This window comes from Ipomoea nil, unplaced genomic scaffold (genome assembly GCF_001879475.1).
Source record: "Ipomoea nil cultivar Tokyo-kokei standard unplaced genomic scaffold, Asagao_1.1 scaffold0482, whole genome shotgun sequence".
NCBI classification, from domain to species: domain Eukaryota; kingdom Viridiplantae; phylum Streptophyta; class Magnoliopsida; order Solanales; family Convolvulaceae; genus Ipomoea; species Ipomoea nil.
This window is the reverse complement of record NW_017616910.1, coordinates 759,849-782,074: the sequence shown is the minus strand read 5'-3', so window position 1 is coordinate 782,074 and position 22,226 is coordinate 759,849. Positions and strand designations below refer to the sequence as shown.

The 22,226-nt window shown below is 34.7% G+C and overlaps 3 protein-coding genes across 5 annotated transcripts in view; 1 reads left to right on the top strand and 2 right to left on the bottom strand.

The window, feature by feature from the left end:
• Nucleotides 1–186: 186 nt before the first annotated feature.
• LOC109173712 (casein kinase 1-like protein 9) lies at nt 187–5,280 on the bottom strand. Its single transcript, XM_019322996.1, has 14 exons — nt 4,569–5,280; nt 4,378–4,418; nt 3,723–3,792; nt 3,333–3,481; nt 3,118–3,213; nt 2,838–2,908; nt 2,177–2,238; nt 2,000–2,063; nt 1,780–1,864; nt 1,564–1,690; nt 1,368–1,441; nt 1,219–1,282; nt 1,042–1,136; nt 187–794 (listed from the first exon to the last, which is right to left on the bottom strand). The coding sequence occupies exons 1-14, from the start codon at nt 4,642–4,644 to the stop codon at nt 543–545; spliced, it is 1,326 nt and encodes a 441-aa protein (XP_019178541.1). The 5' UTR covers nt 4,645–5,280; the 3' UTR covers nt 187–542.
• Nucleotides 5,281–12,472: 7,192 nt separating this feature from the next.
• On the bottom strand, nt 12,473–16,960 carry LOC109173587 (serine/threonine-protein kinase tricorner-like). The gene is made up of 14 exons (XM_019322833.1): nt 16,904–16,960; nt 16,700–16,744; nt 16,153–16,483; nt 15,566–15,740; nt 15,414–15,497; nt 15,079–15,320; nt 14,788–14,995; nt 14,629–14,708; nt 14,368–14,452; nt 14,096–14,227; nt 13,899–14,012; nt 13,144–13,191; nt 12,915–13,056; nt 12,473–12,671 (listed from the first exon to the last, which is right to left on the bottom strand). The coding sequence occupies exons 3-14, from the start codon at nt 16,371–16,373 to the stop codon at nt 12,583–12,585; spliced, it is 1,620 nt and encodes a 539-aa protein (XP_019178378.1). The 5' UTR covers nt 16,374–16,483; nt 16,700–16,744; nt 16,904–16,960; the 3' UTR covers nt 12,473–12,582.
• Nucleotides 16,961–21,354: 4,394 nt separating this feature from the next.
• The window catches only part of LOC109173706 (probable leucine-rich repeat receptor-like protein kinase At1g35710), a 31,552-nt gene continuing 30,680 nt past the window's right edge, over nt 21,355–22,226 (top strand). For all 3 annotated transcript variants that reach the window (XM_019322992.1, XM_019322991.1, XM_019322990.1), the window contains exon 1: nt 21,355–22,077. In XM_019322992.1, the coding sequence (XP_019178537.1) occupies nt 21,406–22,077 (672 nt within the window). In that variant the 5' untranslated portion in view covers nt 21,355–21,405. The remainder of the gene's footprint in view (nt 22,078–22,226) is intronic.

Below are 22,226 nucleotides of genomic sequence, written 5' to 3'. Positions count from 1 at the left end.
ATAATAGGAAGCTTCCAAACGAGCTAGGAATAGCTAATATCAAGGGAGTAGCTCATTCTGTAGAATTCTATTCTTTATCATAAAAATCAACGAAATAAATTTATTTCATGAAACTAACACAACCCGGATCAAATACTGGGTGTTATATGGAAAAAGGGAAAAAAAACAAAAGAAGCATTCTTCACATTTTCAACTAACAAAGAAGTGTGATTCCACACTATGCTTATTTGGATAGCCTGTTAAATACAGCCATTGCCTGGAAGGTGATATATATTCATACATAAAACATTTATTACAGCTATCAAATCCTGTGTTACATATGACGAAAACTCGTGACTTTCTTGGACGAGTCTAACAGCGTGGCGGCCATAATCTCTAGAGAAACAAAAACAATCAACACTGATACAAGTTGGGATAAGCTTTAGTTGCAGCACAGGATAGGTTTTCCATTTACACAGGAAGTTCAATACTCGAAGATAGGCCAGAGATTGCCTTGAATAGAGAGAGTTGCCAGAATTTTCCTTATTAGAACTCGCGTCTCATCACTTCCGGAGATTGAGGAACTCAAAGCTGCGAAGGGGGTCGTCGCGGGTGCCCTTTGTTGCCCCTGACCGGGGCTTGGATTCAGTCCCGGGATGAAGTCTTTGTGCAGTAGACGAGCGGCCAGTGCTTGATACTAATCTACTCGGGCGACCATCGGTTGCTTCGGCAGCGTGGGGTCTGCTGCTTGAAATCGCGGCTCTTTTTGAAGAGAAGGCGTTTCTTGAGGTCCGACCCCTTTCAGTATCCGGTTGCTGCAGATAAGTCACACCTACGTTTAGGCAAAATAGGCGTGGCATATATATATATATATTTTGAGTACTACTGGCTCTGTTACAATGCAGTATCTGTTCATAATTACTTTCTCAATCTACTGAAGCACAAAGAGTCAATATCGCCCCCACTGAGGCTCGAACCCATTGGGAGAGCCATTTCGTGCCACTAGCAAAAAGAATCACTTCCAAAAAGACCGAGAAAAAACAAATAGAGTATCAAGTTTACCACATCTTTCGATGAAGGTACGTCCTCTGATTTCTGTCTTGAGTTCTCACCATGCCGGCCAGGACCATTCCTCCTTGAAAGTGCCTCAACGGTGCCTGATAATCAAATAATCAAATATCATAAATGTCATAGTCCAATAAATCGTCAACATTAAATCTTTTGTTTGAAGATAAGTACATGTCATTCTTCCTGGTCTTTCAGCAGATGGCCCAGCATTTAATCCCGCATTCCCGCTAGGATTCTGGAGGCAAGGAGATATCACGTAACCAAAACGAAGCGACAATTCGAAAAAGCAACAATAAGAAAACAGTTTCAGAAGCACATACTCGCCCTCTAGAACTGGCACCAATCTGAGGACTCTTCAAAATTGTCCAATCAAAAACAAAGTCAAATTGATAACCTGCAGCAGTAATAAGAAGGTTAAAATGCAGAGAAAATAGACGTAAATTTGATAAACTAGCATGCAAATTTGTAAATTTTGGACAGGAACAAAAAACAATAAGATCCACTTTCTCAATTTACCTTCACGAATAAACAAATCTCTGAAAAGCCGCTTAAGATAAGAATAGTCTGGTTTATCTTCAAAACGTAAAGATCGACAATAGTGGAAGTATGATATGAATTCTGACGGATATGACTTGCACAGCACCTATAGTCCAGAATCGAATCATGTATAAGTTCTGTCTACAATGCGGATATGAATTCAATATAATTGTGTTATTCGGTAGCCATGAGTACCTCTATTGGAGTAAGCATTTTCTTTTCACTGATTCTATCATATTTCTGCTTTTTGGTACCAGCTTTTAGTCCCTGCCATGGAAGGCTGAGGCAAGAAGAAATTCACGATAAGGGCACATAAAAGAATTCATTATGTTAATACAATACAAAACCCTAATAGAACAACTCCACTTGAGATTTGAGAAATAATATAAAATAGGTAACCCTTAAAAGATACAACCTTCCTCTGAGGAAGTACATAAGCACATAACCCAGAGACTCCAAATCATCCCTTCTGCTTTGTTCTGTTGGCAAATAGAGAACGGTGATTGATAACTTTAGAAATGATTCTAAAATCAAATCAAATTATATCTTCTATATAAGTTGAAATCTGAAGTATTGTGTATAGTAAGCTCACCAACACCAAGGTGCGTGTTGACACTAGCATAACGAGCTGTGCCTGTCAGATTCTTGTTTTCCCTGTGGCAGGAGTCGAACATAAACCATTCAGCGGTTTTAAAGATGACATATTGTCCATCCTTTGCACGAGAGGCGGGAGGATTGAGAGAATATTATTTACCCCGACATTAAGGTCAAAATGTAGTAACTAACAACCTATAAAAATAAAACGGCCCTGTTTGGTAAATAGTTAGCCTATCAGCCAATTTTGGCTTATTTGACCACTATTACCTGTTTGACTTAGTTAAACAATTAATATGGGTGTTTGATTAATTAGCTTTTTGTAACAACTTATTGCTCCAAAATGCTAAAATTCAAAAAGCTACTCAAAGTAGCTTTTTTGATTAGCTTTTTGAGAGTCATTTTGTATCTAATCAACTATCAGCTAACAGCTAATTTACCAAACATTTTCCTACAATCAACTAGTCAAACTCACTAACCCAATCAGCTAACAACCATTTACCAAACACCCCCAACATATTTTTTGTTTTTGAGCAACGGAAACTTCCCTTGCACGTGATACACAAATTTAATGCAAAGAGGATGCCACGTTAGCTTAGGTTGGAATCATGCAATTTCGATTCACCAACCAGTAAAATCAGAAAGTGTCGTGTCAGTACCTGTATGGAATATGCTTATGAGTCTGAAGATCCCTATACTTTTTAGCAAGGCCATAGTCAATGATATAAACCTGCACAAATATGTCGCCTCTATTAAGTTTAAAGATCATGCTGTCTAATAAAAAAAAAATTAACTTGGAGTCGGGCCTTCTTTTTGCACAATTGATCACTCTTTCTAACCAAGATATTATTTATGACATTTACAAAGTAATATTTATGTTCAGGAGTCAATGGAACAGCCGTTTTAAAACTAAACTAGATAACAAATCAAAGAAATTACCTGATTTGCTTTGCGACTTAGGCCCATCAAGAAATTATCTGGCTTTATATCGCGGTGTAGAAGTCCTCTGGCATGCATGTACTCAACTCTATTAATCTGAAAAAAAAAAAAAAAAGAATTAATAGGATAATCACAAATGGATAATAGACGAAACATAGCATGCAGGCAAAAAAGAATGCATAACATGTGTTTAGCTAATAACTACTCGTACTTACTAATTGATCTGCAAGCATTAATACAGTTTTTAGAGAGAACTTCCTATTGCAGTAGTTGAAGAGATCTTCCAAACTTGGACCAAGGAGATCAATGACCATAACGTTGTATTCACCCTCAACACCAAACCATTTAAGATTGGGAATGCCCGCTTCACAAGAATAGGAAAATAAAGAGTCAACCCGTTGTCTAGAATGTGATTCAATCTACACACTCAATCACTGTAGCATTTTTTTCTTTACTAGATGAAAATGATCAGATAACAGACAACCTTGTATGCAATACTTACCCCAAAACAAGAAAAAAAGCTTAACAATAACATGCATAGCCAGGAAACAAAGAAGATATTTGATAGTGCAAAGAAGATAAACAAAAGAGTACTAAGAGCTTACTTCCTCCTTGGAGAAGCATATAAATTTTTGATTCATAGTGAAGCTGTGGATGTCTGGTATTGACCGGCTCCTGGTAATAGGATATAGATACAGAATAAGGAATAGGGGATACAAAATTAAATAGACAATCAGTAAAACTATTCATAATAAATAGACGTTACTATTGCATCCATATTTATCTATAAAACTTTATCGTTGTCTAAAACAAATTAAAAGTGCACATATACTGAAGCAGCATCAGATATAATATAACACATTAACACCTAATATGTACCAATTGAAGACCAAAAACAATGCAATTAATCAATTACTGCTCATTTCATCCATCCATCTCTTTAAAGAACCAGAGATGAATATATGTCAAGACAAATGCAATCAGATATTGTCCTGCTTTAGTTAGACAACTCTGTTTGATAGACGAATTACATAACAAAGGAAAACGCTACTTCAGCATCTAGCTTAAGTTTCGAAATAAGTGTCTAGTATAGGATTACAAACAAGACGAAAAAGATTCAGACATCACACTTGATTGTTTAAACTTAACCACATAGGAACAATTTAGCAGCATCTGAACAACACTGTATATGCAACCACGAGAGATTATACGTAATCAATATTTGGGTAATGATCAGAGAAACACTGAAAAAAGCATTACCAATTTGATGGCAAGTTCTTCATTACTTTGCAAATTGGAACCTGTGTAAGTTAACCACATAGAGAACAGGAATCATTACAACAATAGGAAATGAAAAATCAAGGTGAGAATAAATTTTAAAAAGGAAAAACATAATCTTTTGAAACAGAATTACATCAAATCGAATCAAAATGCTGAACAGATAGACATACCTAAATATAGCTCACCAAAAGACCCACTCCCGATCTTCCTCCCCAGCTTAAATTTGCCGCCGACAACATGATCCATGGCGATTCAGCCACCACGAAACGATCAATTTATAGAACAATATAATCCGACGCCCAGAAGCCCAAATTTTCAATCAGATTTAGCGTTACAAATCCAAACACACAACACACACAAAATTAACACCTCAACGGATCGAACTTCATCGATTCAAAGAAAAGCAAAAAATCCCAAAAACCCACCAACCAAGACAAATTTTTTTCATCGCCCCACCCCTCTACATCCCTGGAAAAGCACAACCCACATCTAATCTCAACGGAACCCTAATCCGCAAGCACCAACGATCTTCATTGATCAAACAAAAAGCAGCCAATGCCCAGACCGATGAATGCACGTATCAATCAATAAAAATAAAAAACAGTGTGCATCTACGTTTCTCAAACCGATGAATCCGAAAACGCTGAAAATTAAAAAAAAAAAAAACAACCTCGTAGGGCCGGGGGAGACAAACGGGCGAAGATTGGGGAGAGAGAAAGGGGGGGAAAAAGCGTATTTCAGAAAAAGCAAATGGTTTTGTGCGACAATGAGAGAGAATGATTGACTGAATGAATGAATATACGTGGGAATGGTGGTGGTGGTGGTGGGAGAGAGGGCCAGAGAAGAAGAAACGAGGCAGCCAGCCAGCAGGTGGCAATCATTTTTCTATTTTTCTATTTTTTTTTGTTTTTGCTTTAAAAAAAAAAAATCTTTTTTGTCGCTTTCTATTTTCTCCCCTCAAAATATCAGACATAGTAAAACTTTTTCATTTTTGTTCGATTAGTACTAAACTTAATTGTGGATTACTATACTCATTAATTAATTCATTAATGTTCGCTAATCCTCCTCATCTACTCATTTTGTCTGCCGGCTTGCACGTCCTTGCTGTAAAAATTTAGGAAAAAAAAAATCAGGAAACAAAATAGACATGTTTATAAGGATGAAGATATAAGATATACTTTAATTAAGTGGATGGATCATAAATCTCGTATAAGAATATTGAGTCTGATTTTTGTTTAAGTTTGTGAGGCCCTATTACAAAAGGAATGATGTCTATTCAGTGTACACCATCGGATAATAGTTACGCGCAGGGACGGAGCCAAAGGGGGACAGGGCAGCTTTTTTAATAGTTTTTTTAATATTTAACACACACACACACACACACACACACACACACACACATATATATATATATATATATATATATATATATATATATATATATATATATATATATGTAACAGATGTGTAATTTATAATATAATATGTTTTCTATTCAAATTATTTTATCAAATTAATTATGTTTCATATTTTGTTATGAATATTTTTATAAAGTTTCGATGTGTTTTATTTTTCGTCCATATCCAACAATATTTAAAACTATATTTCTTAGGTAATTTATTTATTTATTTTTAAATTATCTCTTTTGTTTTAATGTTTCGCCTTTACTAGAAAAATTTTCTGAATTCGTCTGTACTTTTTTGCCCCCTTCAACCGAATTTCTGACTCCGTCCCTGATTACGCGAGTTGCCATCATAATGTGCATACCTTTTAGTTGTGCCGTGTGCAAGCTCCCGGTCCCCCAAACCCCCCTAGTATAGTGATGCTTGTACCACACGTCAAAAATAATTCTTTCCGAGCTAATTTCTCAAATTTAAATATCATTTCCATTTCCAATTGCTCGTCTTGCTACTCTCTCAGATAACATTCTTTAATATCTTCTATACTTTTTAATAATATAAGACAGCTTATTCCATGGTTTATTTCATTTAGTCCCATGCCTTGCATGAATTTTAAAATTTGTTACTCCATATATTATTTCGTGACCAAAAAAAAAAATGTTGTAAACTCAAGTACTTTAAGAAAGATTATATTGTGAAGCATATTGGGAGTTGGAATAGTCAATGCCATTGGTTTGATAAGTATTTCACTTGTTAGATATGGTTGGTATATCTTCTTCCAACCATGCATTGGCAATTTGGCATTCATACTTTATCCCTCATGCTTTGAAAATTTATTTATTTATATACTCATATCATTATATTATATGCCATTTTACGAATTTAAACAATTAATAGCATATATTAACAATTTTATCAGCTAACATTTTATACAGATAGGCCACTATCTTTGCATGCTTTGCCCATATACTTGTAGTGTAACATGCATTCTTATACTCCCTTCGTTCTATTTTATGTGTCTGGTTCGATTAACGAGGTTTAACTGAAGTTATTTTAATTCAAATTTTCATAATATTTAGTATTAGTATAAAAAATTTGTATATTTAGAAACTACACTAAAAGTACTATTAAACACCCAAAAAAAATCAAATTTAAAAATAAGTAAAAAAAAATACTAAAGAAAATAAATAAAGAAAAAAGAGTTGGTTGACCAATGAATAATAGGTAGAACAGATAAAATAGGACAAAGAGAGTATATCATAAGCTTTATCTTCATTTATATCGAATCACATTTTCTCGCATTAAGGCTCAACTTGAACAAATTGGACGAACGACAAATTATGCTGTGGGCACAGTTCCACAACCTTTCAACGAAAACGACGTCGTTCTAATTAAAATAAAAAATAAAAAAATCACTTGCCGTTAACAGCGTTTTTCTCTTCACAATCGCACAGTTTAAAAATTATGAATTTACTGTATTTAAATTATGAATCTACAGTATAGAAATTATGTATCTGCAGTATTAGGTTTGTGAACATGTGATAGAGCTATATGTTCATAATTATAGAGCTATATGTTCATAATTTTATAAATATATCTTCATACTTATAGAGCTATATGTTTATAATTTTCGATGTTCATATATCCAATTGTTAACTTTGTATTCACAAATCACAGAACTATATGTTCATAATTTGATAACTATACAGTTTAGAAATTATGAATCTACGGTACATAAATTATGAAACTACAGTATATATATTATGAATCTGCAGTATATAAATTATGAATCTACAATATTTAAATTATGAATCTACAGTATAGATTTTATGAATTTACAGTATAAAAATTATGAATCTACATCATAAAAATTATGAATCTACAATCGTGTCCACCTTGTAAGGTGGGCACGGCTCCACAGCATAACGCTCCTTCGACGAACAATATTGCGCGAGCGAGAATGACAAATTATGTCCTGGAAACGTGTTCACCATTCATGGTGAACACGGGTCCAAACGGCGTGCATTTGGTCAGATTATGAATTTTCTATTATGAGCTTATGAATGTACTGTAAATTCATAATCTCATAACAGAAAATTCATAATCGCATAAAAGAAAAACATTTATTATATTATGAATTTTCTGTTATGAGATTATGAATTTACTGTAAATTCATAATCTCATAACAGAAAATTCATAATTTATGAATGTTGAAGAAGCTTGCGCTACAGAGGAGCAGCCATGGTTTCGGACGGGAATGTGTTGGCATGGTTCCAAAGTGAATGTGCAGGCATGGATTCATAATTTATGAATGTCTGAAATCATTGCTCACCTCAAATTAAAGTGAAACCGCAAAATGTGAAAATGAAGAAGAAAAGTCACGCGATTAATTAAGAAAAAAAAAAAACATAACGATGCACTAACATCGTTAGGACCGTGTTCACCATGAATGGTGAACCCGGTTCCATGGCATAAGATTGAGCGAGAATTTGGTGGGCCTATGTGCCTAACTATGCACCATAACCCCACACATGAATTAATAAAATAAAATTAGTTAATAATTAATAGTTAACAACTAACCTCAAATAAGGGCGCATCATATTTTCTTTTCCTAACGAAAGGTTAAAACCTAGTTAGATTATTGATGAAATAATTTGACAAATATATATATTTGTCTTCTTGGAGGGGGGGTGGGGTGGGGTAACAAATAACTTGGCCAGGTATAACCAGTGGCGGACTCAGGAATTTTTGTCAGCGGGGGCAAAATATTAAAGCAAAATTTATAATTAGAAAAAAAAAAATAAAACACTTAAAAAGTATAGCCATAAATAATGTTGGATATAAGAAAATTATAAAACACATCAAAACATTATATTTTTATTCATAACAAAATATGAACATAATCAATTTGATAAAATAATTTGAATAAAAGATCCATTATAAATTACACGTCTCATCTCATTATTAATATATAAATGAAGATTATATTATTGTGTTGAAGCAATATGCACTTATAATAATAGTGAAAGATTATATTATTGTGTTGAAGCAATATGCACTTATAATAATAGTGAAAATGTGAAATAATGAGAAAATGTAGTGTTAATAGTGAAATAATAAGAAAAGGAAATGTTGAAACCAGACAAAGGAGATTCAAACTCTGGCCTGCGTTCAGGCCACCCACGCGCCCAACCAATTGGGCTAAGGCACATTTTATTGATAGTTCTCTATTTTATAATACTTATACTTAAACTTCTACTATATATACACAAATACATACAAGGGTTATATAAGGGGTGGGGGTGGGGTGAATGGGGGCAGCTGACCCCACTGCCCCCACTGTAAGTACGCCCCTGGGTATAACCTCTATGCACCTGGCCATGCCCATGCCCACTATCAGCATTGTGTGTTTTGCATATATATATGCTCGCTCATGTAACATGCATCCTTATATATCATATGTTTTTATCACAAATAACTTGACAGATATAACCTCTACGCAGGGACGGAGCCAGAAATTCGGTTGACGGGGACGAAACAGTACAATGGATTCAGAAAATTTTTCTAGAAAAGGCGAAACATTAAAACAAAAGAGATAATTTAAAGATAAATAAATAAACTACCTAAGAAATATAATTGTAAATATTGTTGGATATGGACGAAAAATAAAACAGATCGAAACTTTATAAAAATATTCATAACAAAATATGAAACATAATTAATAAAATAATTTGAATAGAAAACACATTATAAATTACACATCTTATTATAGAGTGTGTGTGTGTAATATTAAAAAAGCTATTAAAAAAGAATTGTAAATTTTTTTTCAGAAAAGGCGAAACATTAAAACAAAAGAGATAATTTAAAAATAAATAAATAAACTGTCTAAGAAATATAATTGTAAATATTTTTGGATATGGACAAAAAATAAAACAGATCAAAACTTTATAAAAATATTCATAACAAAATATGAAACATAATTAATAAAATAATTTGAATAGAAAACACATTATAAATTACACATCTTATTATAGAATGTGTGTGTGTAATATTAAAAAAGCTATTAAAAAAGAATTATAAAACTATGTTGATGCTAAGATTGAAACCCTTAACCTCATTATTACCAAAGATATGCTCTACCACCTATGGGATAGGGGTGGGGTGAGAGGGGCAGCCGCCCCCCTCCCCCCTCTCCCTCCGTCCCTGCCTCTACGCACCTGGCCATGCCCACTATCTTTATGTGCTCTGCATATATGCTTGCTCATGCAATAACATGCATCCTTATATATCATATGTTTTATCTTTATCTATGTGAGATCATTTACTGAGTTGTCAAGGATCTTGTAGTCCAATGACACCAAGTTGTTCATTTATAAGGGAGGTTGTGAGAAAACGACATTAGCTCTTTATGCTTCAATAAACTAATAAAAGAATCAATAGTATTCAAAAAAATCTATGTAAAATCTCACTTTCCCGTGTTAAAGCCCAACTCATGGGGTTTGGTGGGCGTAACTATGCAACATAACACCCACAAATGAAGTCATGAACTAATAAATTAAGTGCCGAGGCTCCTTGTACGTGCGTAGTGCGGGAACAATGACCCGGGATCGAGTCTCATTAATAGCAGTGTGAGAGTAATCTCTCAAAGTGGCCCACACAGATCCAGGATCGAGTCTCACTAGCAGTGTGAGATTCCTTATGCATGCGCAGTAAGCAAAAGTTTAGCCTATGTGTTCAACTGACTTATAAAGTAAGTGACAAGGGCTCATTGTGCGCAGTGTGGAAACAATGACCCGGGTCAGTTGAGTTACAATGAGAGTAATCGCTCAAAGTGGCCCACACAGACCCAGGATCGAGTCTCACTAGCAGCAGTGTGAGATTCCTTATGCGCAGTAAGCAAAAGTCTAGCCTATGTGTTCGCAGTGTGGGAACGATGACCCGGGTCACTTGAGTTACAATGATTTGCATCATCTCATATGCACTGTCGGGTGAGGGCGTGGAGGGCTCGTGGGGTTGAGGATTCAACCTTTTGGGAACAATGAACTAATAAATTAACTAACAACTAATAGTTAACAACTATTTCCTCTGCCCTATTTTAGTTGTCTTATTTACTACTCCGTATTTATTAGTCAAACAAACTCTTTCTTCCTTGCATATATATTTTCTTTAGTAATTTTAATTTTTTTTAAATTTAATTTTTTTTGTGTGTTTAATAGTATTTTTAATGTAGTTTCTAAATATACAAATTTTATATACTAATATTAAACTTAATATTATGAAAAATTGAATTAAAAATAACTTCAGTCAAACTTTGTTAGTCGAACCAGACAAACAAAATAAGACAGATGGAGTAATTCTCAAACAACACCATCATATTTTCTTTTCTTAAGACAAGGTTAAAGTTTGCTTAGATTGGTGAAATAATTTGACAAATAATATTACTTGTTCAATCATATATGACTTTGTATAACTAACTTATATAGTTATCGACTGATATAGTGTTAGTAAGGCTGTAAGGCTATCCTCAATCCCGAAATTGCTGAAAGTTTACCACTTCCAAAGTGAGGTGGAAAAAAAAAATTATTTTTTCCTTTTGTTTTAATATTGTCACAGTGGTTTAATATTACTTGTTCAATCATATATGACTTTATATAGCTAACTGATATAATGTTACTAATGCTATCCTCAACCTTGAAACTGTTAAAAGTTTACAACTTTTCAGGGTGAGGTGAAAAAAAAAACCATTTTTCCTTTTGATTTAACGTCACCGGTTTAGCAAGCTTGCTAATGACAGTTTTTGTATTTTTTTAAAATATTATATATATATATATATATATATATATATATATATATATATATATATATATATATATATATATATATATATATATATATATATATATTGAAAATAAAATCGCTTTTGAAAGTGAGAGAGTATTGTAGTCTGGAGATAGCGATGGAAAAGACTGGAGGTGAAGTGATGTTGAAGCCTGGAGACGGCGATGAGGAAGATCGGAGGTGAGGCGATATTGAAGCAGCGAGACGATGTTGAACCTGTTGCGTGATGGGAAAAAAAATAAACGAAAGAAGGACTGAGTTCGAACCAGTGTTATTCCATATCTTCATTTGGAGAATGTGATTTTTCTTCTCTTCAAAATTATATTATAAGTGGAAGAATAGAGATTAGATTACAATTGAAAAAAGAAATTTAGGAAACAATTTCTCCAATTTTTATGTAATATTTTCCTTTCTCAATCGGTTGATCCATCATCCATATTTCTTCACGTTAGCAGCTAAACCATAAACAATTTGACACGTAGGTTTTCTATGTGAGTGAATTTTTTAAAAATAAAGAAAAAAAATAATCTGTGGCATGTCCAGTTCTGTCAGTGATAGGCCACCCCCCCCCCCCCCCCATGTTTCCTTTGATTTGAATCATTTGATGCAAATTAAAATATGTTAAAAAGCACGTGCTCAAATTCACTAAAATTTAATTATTAATTTCGAAACAAAATTTAAATTACATTCTCAAAATACTCAAACACTACTTTAAGCAAAACTTCGTGAAGTACTATATGATACGTTTAAAGGTTTACATGAATTAATTTATATTTTACATATTTTACACAAGTATAAACAAAAAAAATACCGTCCTATACAAAAGAAGAAAAAAATATACTCGTTTTTATAACAACACAAATAACAAAAATGATACGGCGTATGATCCAAGAAACCATGCAGAAGGGCCATGAGAGATGCATGGGAAGATCTGCAGATTGGAGAATTATGAGTCGTCTGAAACTTCAGTTCGATTAGACGGCCGATTCTTGTTGCTAACTTCAGAGTGCTGAGAGTCTGATGTTTCTGTCTCATCTGTTAGACAAGAACATGGAAAAATGGGAAATGAAGAAATGAAAGAACAGGCAACCTAAGCCGAATTGGTTGGTCGGGCTGTTAACTTGGTAATCATAAGATTACAAGTTCAATTTCTTAGTTTGAATTAACGGGATTTTAGTGTACACATTCGGGTAGTGACTGGGGGTTTCTCTGGTCACTAAAACGAAGAAAAAAAACTGAAAAAGAAATGGAAGATGAGAGCAGGAGTTGCATGCATACCAAAGAGTGACTTGATGGTTGGCCTCTTGGGCTTGTTGGAAGTTTTCTTGAGTTCAGCCATGCCGGGGACTTGGTAATCATTCACAATCTCGAAATTCTTGTAGGTGTAGCCGACGAAGTTCACGTCTTTGGATGACAGCATCTGCAGGGAGATCAGAGGAGGAGATAGAATGAGATGAATTGAGAGTTTATGGAGGAATGTAGTCCCAAATGGATGCAGGCATAGTACCTTTCTCCATTGCGCAGATTTTGATGAAGTATGAGTGTGGCTTTCTGACTGCAGCCCAGGAAAATAGTGAAACACAAAAGGTCAAAACCTTCTCAAAAGGGCTAATAAAATGTATGTCTTCTTTTTTTTAGTGACGATGAAAACCCGTAGTCACTATTCGAGTGTGCACTGGGTAAATTTTGCCTTGTGATCTAGCCGACTAGCCTAGTTTGTTCATAGCTGATTGGCTCAAATCAAGAAGACCAATAGGCTCTCGCTGGGAGTCAACAACCTAATCAACTTGGTTGGAGTTACTGATTTGTGACTCTAATTGACAAAGGATCACAAGGAGGTAAATCAGCCTTGTGATCTTAGCCGACCAGCCTAGTTTGTCCATAGCTGATTGGCTTAAGTCAAGAAGACCAATAGGACGTTCCCGCGGGAGTCAACAACCTAACCAACTTGGTTGGGTTACTAATTTGTGACCCTAATCAACAAAGGATCACAAGGAGATAAACCAGCCTTGTGACCCGATCACAAGGAGGTAAACTAGCCTTGTGACCCTAGTTGGCAAAGGACCACAAGGAGGTAAACTAGTCTAAATTGCCCATATCTGATTTACTCAAACCAAGAAGGTCAATAAGTTGCTCCCGCTGGGAGTAAAACTTGTAACTTTATGGTTACCAAGTTTACAGTCTGACCAACTTGACTAGAGTTGCCCCGACTGTATGTGTTTTGGAAGCAGGAAAAAAGGAGAGGGGAAAGGGAACCAGTACCTCCTCAAACTTTTCAAAGTTTTGAGTGTCCAATTCATCATTGACTTCAGGTATGAAAGCAGCTTCCATGTGATATATTCTGTCCCAATCAACTCCATGGAACCAAGGATGGGCCTATAATGAGGCAAAACAGACAGCCTAAACAACTGAAACTGATCCAAGAACACATATACAACATAGTACACACCATAAAACACCTTAATTTCATTTGCACCATTTGATCCAAGCCTCTTGGTCACATCACAAAGTAGTCTGCTGATAATGTCTTTAGCTTCTGGAGACAGCTTTGCTTCTTCAGGAAACTTGAGATGTGCTCTCCAGTTTACTATCTGCATATTCGAGTGCAAAATCATTGCAGAGAACCGAAGAGTGAGTCACGACTTTAAGGACAAGACTATAAAGAAAAACACCATCACCAAAGATACATACAATGTCTGCCAACATATATAAACACCCAAATTAAGTTTACCTTCCTACATGTTGACATGGGATCATCAGAGTAAAAAGGTGGATAACCCACAAGCATTTCATACATTATAGCTCCAAGTGACCACCTATAAACAAGGACAACCTTAGGTTACAAATCTACAATGGATCTTGAAGGTACGAGGAAAGCAAAACATGTCTTATGGAACATGGTTGTCGTGGGTTGAACTGATAATTACAAAAGTCGATGAAGAAGATATGAAAAAGATGCAGCCAAGGTGTGATTAACATACAACATACTAACCAGTCACATTCCATCCCGTAGCCTTTCTTCAGCAAAACCTCTGGCGCGATATAGTCTGGTGTACCCACAGTGGAATAAGCCTGCAATAGGCCAATGGTCATATGAAGAACGAAATTAAATTGCTTAAAAAAGAAATACGCATTATAAGAAGAGGCTTACAAGTGTCCTCCGATTTTTTTGCCAATGTTGTAGTTGCTCTTGTTGCGTGCGTTTTGAATCATCAGACTTTGAAGCTTCACCGCTATTATCTGCCACTGTGAAGTCCTTCTCTTGTAGGGTACTGCAGTCTAAAGGTTTACATAGTCCAAAATCCGAGAGTCTTAAATGACCATATCTATCCAGTAGCAGGTTATCAGGCTTGATATCTCTGTCGAAAATAGGATGTAGTATGAGAAGGTATAACGAATTGAGTATTGAACAAATTAACCCGGGCAACGAACAAATGATGACCTATGTATATAGTTATGCTTATGGATAGATTCAATAGCCAAAACAGTCTCTGCAACATAAAATCTCGCCTCAGAGTCTGATAAAATATCCTTTCTCATCAGCAATGTCATCATATCTCCACCAGGCAGATATTCCATGATGAGGTATAGGTACTCTTCATCTTGAAAAGAACAATACAGTTTGACAATACAATTGCTATCCACCTCTGCTAGCAGATTCCTCTCAGCCTTCACATGTTCAACCTAATATAATCGACAAGTTAGGGACTAGTAAGTAACCATAGTTAATAAAGCTAGCCACGATTAAGACCACCCGAAGAAGATAATCACACAAACCTGTCCTCTGCGAAGCATTTCTGATTTCTTGAGCTTCTTCATTGCATACACATGACCGGTTGTCTTTTCCCTACAAATTCTTACCTGTACAACAACAAAGAAGCCAATCACTAACATATGATTCCCAGTTAAATGCAACAAAAAACAATTACCTCCCCAAATGCTCCCTTTCCAATCATGGTTAGAAACTCAAAATCATCAGCTCCCATTTTGTGCCTCCTCAGCCTCATAAATTCTGTTTCTTTCTTCTCCAAATATTTTAGCAGATTATTTTGATCTTCTTCTGAAACATCAGCGTCGGCAAGTTTCTTTTCGAGTAAGCTTCGACTGCATGCCAAACAACAGAAATGAGGAACAACTATACATTTCACAGCACTGCAAAGGACATTGTTTGCAAAAGTATTGAACAGTACATACAATTTTTTTTAGCACTATTGACTTTATTACAAGGTAGTATCTGTTCTATATTTTCTCTATCTGTTGCAGCCCAAAGAGTCAATTGAACAGTACTTATGATGAGGGCAATATATACATGCTTTATCATCTGGATCAGCCAAATTAGACTTGGTAACCATAAGTTTACAAGTTCGACTCCCAACTGGAGCAGCCTATTGACCTTCTTGGTTTGAGCTGGTCAGCTACGGGCAACCTTCCCTTACTGTGATTTTTGACTGCTAGGGCCACAAGGCGGGGTTTACCCAAATAAATGTAAGAACAGAAGGCAATGTGTAAGGCATACCGCTCCCTTCTCTCCTGCATAATTCTCATCTTCTCCTTGTAATGATTCTCTATGTACTGCTTTGCTGCAGCTACCTTCTGCTTGGTAACGTTGGAGGCTTCTTCATTGGACAACTGCTTAGGATCTTCATTTCCACCACCCATCGAATCACTCTCCTGATTTGATGTTCTTGAATTATCGCGGGGGTGAAGCTTCTTCAACCAATTCCTCCGTGATTCCATGCACTTACTTTCCTTCCCTCAATTATATATGATTTAACATACATACAACCTCTGCTCCATGCTCATTGCATTCTTTCTCTACTCATTCCAAACAAAACCCCAAAACCGGCCTATCAAAGACACAATTTTTAGCACAACCATGAATCTGGAACAACGTTAATGCATCAATTCTACATAAACAGAATCCAATTTCCTAGTTTTTGTTTTCAATGGAGAAAAAAGGCATGAACCCAGGCTTCAGGTATCAATATTTTAACTTGAAAAGAAACAAAACTAAAGCTATAAGAACATTTCCAGAGAAAGAAAGAGAGAGGCCCAATTATTACCGCGGAAACTTGGCGTTGGAGGGGAAGGTGGCAGATAAGCGAGTGCTGATACAGAGATATGGCAATGGCGATATGCAATTGCAGAAGAAGAAAAGCAGAATCAGAAATGGTGAAATCAGTAAAAACGTATATTACACAAAAAGGAGTAATAATAATAGTAAAAATAAAGAAAAAATGTAAGAAGCAGAGAGGGAAGAAAGGAACAGCACAAGCGGAATTTACGTTGGTTGAAGCTCCTTGTTGTTCGCATGACGATGGTCTTCGCCCTTCATGGCTTCCCTCCCTCCTTTTAATTTTTTATTTTTAAAATTTATTATTGCACTAATATTATATTTATTAAGGAAAATGTTACTTTTTTCTCCTGAATTATATGTTTATAATACATTTTTTTCTGACATAAGTACATTAGTCTTCTCAATTATTTTAAAAGTTGTGGTTTTTCCTTGATATATTAAATTGATATTTCTATCCTTAAAGTAAACATTTTATTTATTTTTCTTCCCCAACAAATTATTGCTTATACGAAGGGATGACCACGATTCGTTTCGAACTGAACCGGACACTATAACAATCAAATTGAAAGTTTCCGATTATGATTCAGATCCAGAATCAAATATTGGGATTTCAATTTATTAAAATTATGAATCGAAACACCGGATCCTGAACCGTGAACCGGTGATTCCGGATACGGTTCGCGATTTTGAACTATCTTTATTTTAAAAAAATTTATTTTTTATTTTTAAAATAGTCTAAATTCAATAATAAATATATTTTTTTCAGTTCAGAACATGAACCGGCCGTTCTGATTCGCGATTTTAATAGACTCTAAATATCAGGTTTCGATTCTAAATTGTAATTGAAATATTTCGGTTTAGTTGCTATAGTATCTGTTCGGTTTGAACCAAATTGTAGTCATAATTTGTTGGAGAAGAAAAATGAATGAAATATTTATTTTAAGGGTAAATATGTTTATTTAACATTTTAGAAGGAAAAACCACCACTTGAATAATTCAGGGGGAAAAAAGTGTTATAAGTATATAACTCATGGGTCAAAAAGTGTCATTTTCCCTATTTATTATTATGGAGTATTATTTTATGAGTTCTCTTATATGTATTCTCAAATTCTATTCTCTCACTTTTAGTCCATGATGTTTTTTTTTTGAAAGCCAAACTGAAATAAATTAATCTCAAATAGTCAAATGCTGAATACAAGTAGGATACAAAGAAAACCAAGTGCAAGGAACATATTGAGAAGTCGTTGCTCTAGTCAAAGCATGAGCCAACGTATTCACTGATCTAGGAACAAAATGGAACGACACATCAACAAAATGTCGTTTGAGATTAAGACAATAACGAAGAACACAACCAGGTTACTCTATGATGTTGCAAACAAGGATAAGATATTTTCATCATATGGGTACTAGAAAAAATGTCTACATTAAAGATTTGTGAGAAAAAATAGAAGTTGAGAGTAAGAAGTGTGAGCACATATAGTATTTTCTTTATTTTATTAAATAATTGGGTTAACATCTATAAATTAGTCCGATCCATTTATTTTTACATCGATTTATCGGAACTGTTATTCAAATCCTTACTTTGATGAATTTCATAATTATTACTGGAAGGTGCACTTTGGTGAACCTCATAGTCAACAAAAGATTGCAAGCATGAAAATCACCCAAAAAGATCAACAAGTAGCTCGCACATGGCTATTAAAAGCCAATATTTATGCAAATTAATTGGCATTTTATTTTTTTCAGTTGAAATTTTATGTGTTTCTTATATTTAGTGTAAAATGTTGAATTCTGCCAACTCTAAACAAGTTATGTCACTCGGATCTGATCCGATCGAACTTACAAATATTGCATGTCAGGTAAATCTTGGTACCTATATGTGGGGAAGGGTTCAGGTGCGGTTGATGCTTTCTGTGCGGTTGTGCGCACCTTAAGTATTAATATAGCGCACCTTAAGTACACAAATCACCACGCACCTTAAGTCCACAAATCACCACGCACCTTAAGTCCACAAACAAAGCACCTTAAGAACACAAATCACTCACCTTAAGTACAAAAATCATGCACATTAAACACAAAAAAAAAAAAGCACATTGAGCACAAAACTCACACACTTAAGATTTTAAAATGTCTCACATTAAGTACAAACTCACGCACATTAAGTACAAAACCCACGCACGTTAAGCACAAACCTCACGCACATTAAGCATTAAACTGACGCACTTTAAGTATTAACTCACAGACTTTAAGTTTCAACAACTACTAACATTAATCACTAACCCCACGCACATTAAGCACAAACCTCACGCACATTAAGTACAAACTTCACTCACCTTAAGAACAAATCTCACGCACCTTAAGCACAAAAGCCCACACACTTTAAGTTTTAACAACTATTCACATTAAACACAAACCAACGCACATTAAGCACAAACTCACCCACATTAATCACAAAACCACTCACCTTAATTTTGACCTAGATGCAAAAATAACAAAATTGCCACCGCGTTTTTTTAAAATATATTTTGATAATCTTGAACGTTGATTAAAGCGAGATGAATGACACAGATTAAACCGCACAACTGCACCTGAAGTGCTCACCCGCACGAGAACCGATTTCCCTATATGTGTTTCTTTATTATTATTATTATTATTTTTTTTTGAAAGGAATGTGTTTCTTATCTTAATTGTATGACAAAACCATTTATGGATATAACATAAGCTAGCATGAGATAGCAGAAAGGGAGTAGAAGGCAGAGTGTTTACAACTCCATAGATAGCAGATCAAGAGGATGAAGGAAGAAATTAAAGTAGGAAAAGCAAATAAAGCATGCATGCATGGAGGGATCAAACAATTCAACTCTATTCACCAACCAAACTTAGAAATACAGCTAATTAAGTACCGCTAGATTGGAAGGTTGTGAGTTCGAGCCTTAGTGGATGCGTTATTGGTTCTTTGTGTTTCAATAGGTTGAGAAAGTATATGAACAGATAGTACAATGTAATAGAGCCAGTAGCATTCAAAAAAAAAAAAAAAATACGGCTAGATTGTATTTCAAAAAAAAAAAAAAGTACGGCCAGATTGTATTTTTTTTTCCTTTTACTTATTATATTTATATCCACACCTTGTAGATGAGAGTAATTTTTCTTCTGATATCCAATACAATAGTCCAGATGCCCTTAATTGTATTGTGATTGGGAGAGATGGGATTGATGGGTGGGAGGAATATAATGGAAGTCATTAGCAAAGAAATAGTCAATCCGGTGAACCTTAATTTCTATAAATTCTTGTCTCTTCCTAACAAAATTTCCAAATTTCCTATCACAATGACCAATTCAAAGTATATAGATATGATAACTTTTATTTGTTGGACGCGTATTAGTAGAAATATAATAATGTATCATTGTCCGCATGGGTAGCTCAACTGGTCATAGAGATGAAACTTTGGAAGAATAATCAGGGATCGAGTCTCACCAACGGGGGTAGTGTGGGAGCAACCTCTCAAAGTGAGAGGGCTCTTTGTGTGTAGTGAGCACCGATTTAGCCTCTGTGGTTCATAATTTACATCCTCCCAAGATGCTTTGTCGGGTTGGGGTTAAACCTTTTGGAAGAATAATAATGTATCATTTTTCTTTACCATCTTATACGGAGCTGTGGAAAATGGAAACGCCATGCATCACTCCAATATATCTACTACTTAGCTATCATTTTGGAAGAATAATAATGTATCATTTTTCTTTACCATCTTATACGGAGCTGTGGAAAATGGAAACGCCATGCATCACTTCAATATATCTACTACTTAGCTATCATTTTGTACGTGCGCGATGGGCAAAAATAATGCCTAATATTAAAATATTGATAAATAAAAATAATTACAAATTATAATTCAAATTATATATATATATATATATATATATATATATATATATATATATATATTTTAAACACACATATATGATTTTTCATTTATAGAAATTTAATTAAAATATAATCAACCATTAAATTAATTATATATATAATAATTTTTTAAAAATGATAATTAAAGAATAGGAAAAAGATATGATAGATATATGTGTATGATAATAATGATGGGGTTATTAATATTAGAATAAAAAATTATAAAAGTGTAAGGGTAATTTTGTCTAACAAGAATGTAATAGGGACAATTTTGTCTAATAACATTGGAGTGTACAACATTTAAAATAAAATGTATATAGTTATTAGCATACAAAAGAGTGACATAAATAAATGATATAAATTTGATTGAGACTTATTATGTTTATATATATATATATATATATATATATAATTTCACTTTTGGTGATATGACTATTGTGATCTTTTTAATTTTTATAAGTTTTTATCAATTTTGGTCACTCGGGCCAAATTATCAGTCAAAATTCACTGAAAAATATTAATAGGTAAAATTATGAGGGTGTTTTAAGGAAGAAATAAAAGAGAAGTAAAAAGACTATAATACCCTCTAAATATAGATAATGAGGGTATTTTCCAATAAATTAAAGCTAATTAATATAAATTTTGTAAATAAAATGCAAAAATTGGTAAAAGTCTTGGGTCAATGTACCCATCCATCACGCAGTGTGGTTTCATCTTTAAAAGCTAAGGTTCCTTATCTTTCTTGGTATCATAACTTGTCATATTCGTCATACCAACAAAAGGAAAAAAAAATGGGAAATTTTCATTGGAATTATGCAGCGCTCATCTTTGTGTCGATGCCTTGTTTCTTTGCATTGGAGATGATGGCATCAACAACAACGGAAGCTGAAGCTCTTCTGAAATGGAAGAGCGGCCTATCAGTGTGTGATGAGGGGTTTTCTTTTCCACTCAATTCATGGTCACTATCCAACCTAAGGAACCTTTGTAATTGGAGGGGCATTGTCTGCAATATTGGTGGATCAGCTGTCTCTGAGATCAATCTTCCTGATGCTCATCTCTGCGGTACTCTTCACCACCTCAATTTCACTTCTTTTCCCAGCCTCACTGGTTTCAACATCAGTGGTAACAACTTCGATGGATCAATCCCTCCTGCCATTGGTCATTTATCCAACTTGGTCTTCTTGGACTTGAGCTACAATTTGTTTGATGGAAACATACCGCCACAGATTGGGAACTTGACGGAGCTTCAGCACCTCGACCTTAGTAGAAACATATTCATTAGTGGAGTTATTCCTCATCAGATTGGGAACTTGAGAGAGCTTCAGTACCTCGACCTTTGTGACAACGAAATGAGTGGAGTTATTCCTCATCAGATTGGGAACTTGAGAGAGCTTCAGTACCTGGACCTTAGTGGCAACGATATGAGGGGAGTTATTCCTCATCAGATTGGAAACCTTCAAAAGGTATGGTTCCTAGACTTTGGGAATAATAATCTGTTTTTAGATGCTTCTGATGACTGGTTGTCTAAAGTTAAGAGTTTTCCTATGCTGAGACATTTCAGTTTGGCCGGGATTACATTGATATCGTTCCCTGATTTCATACTATGTTTTCG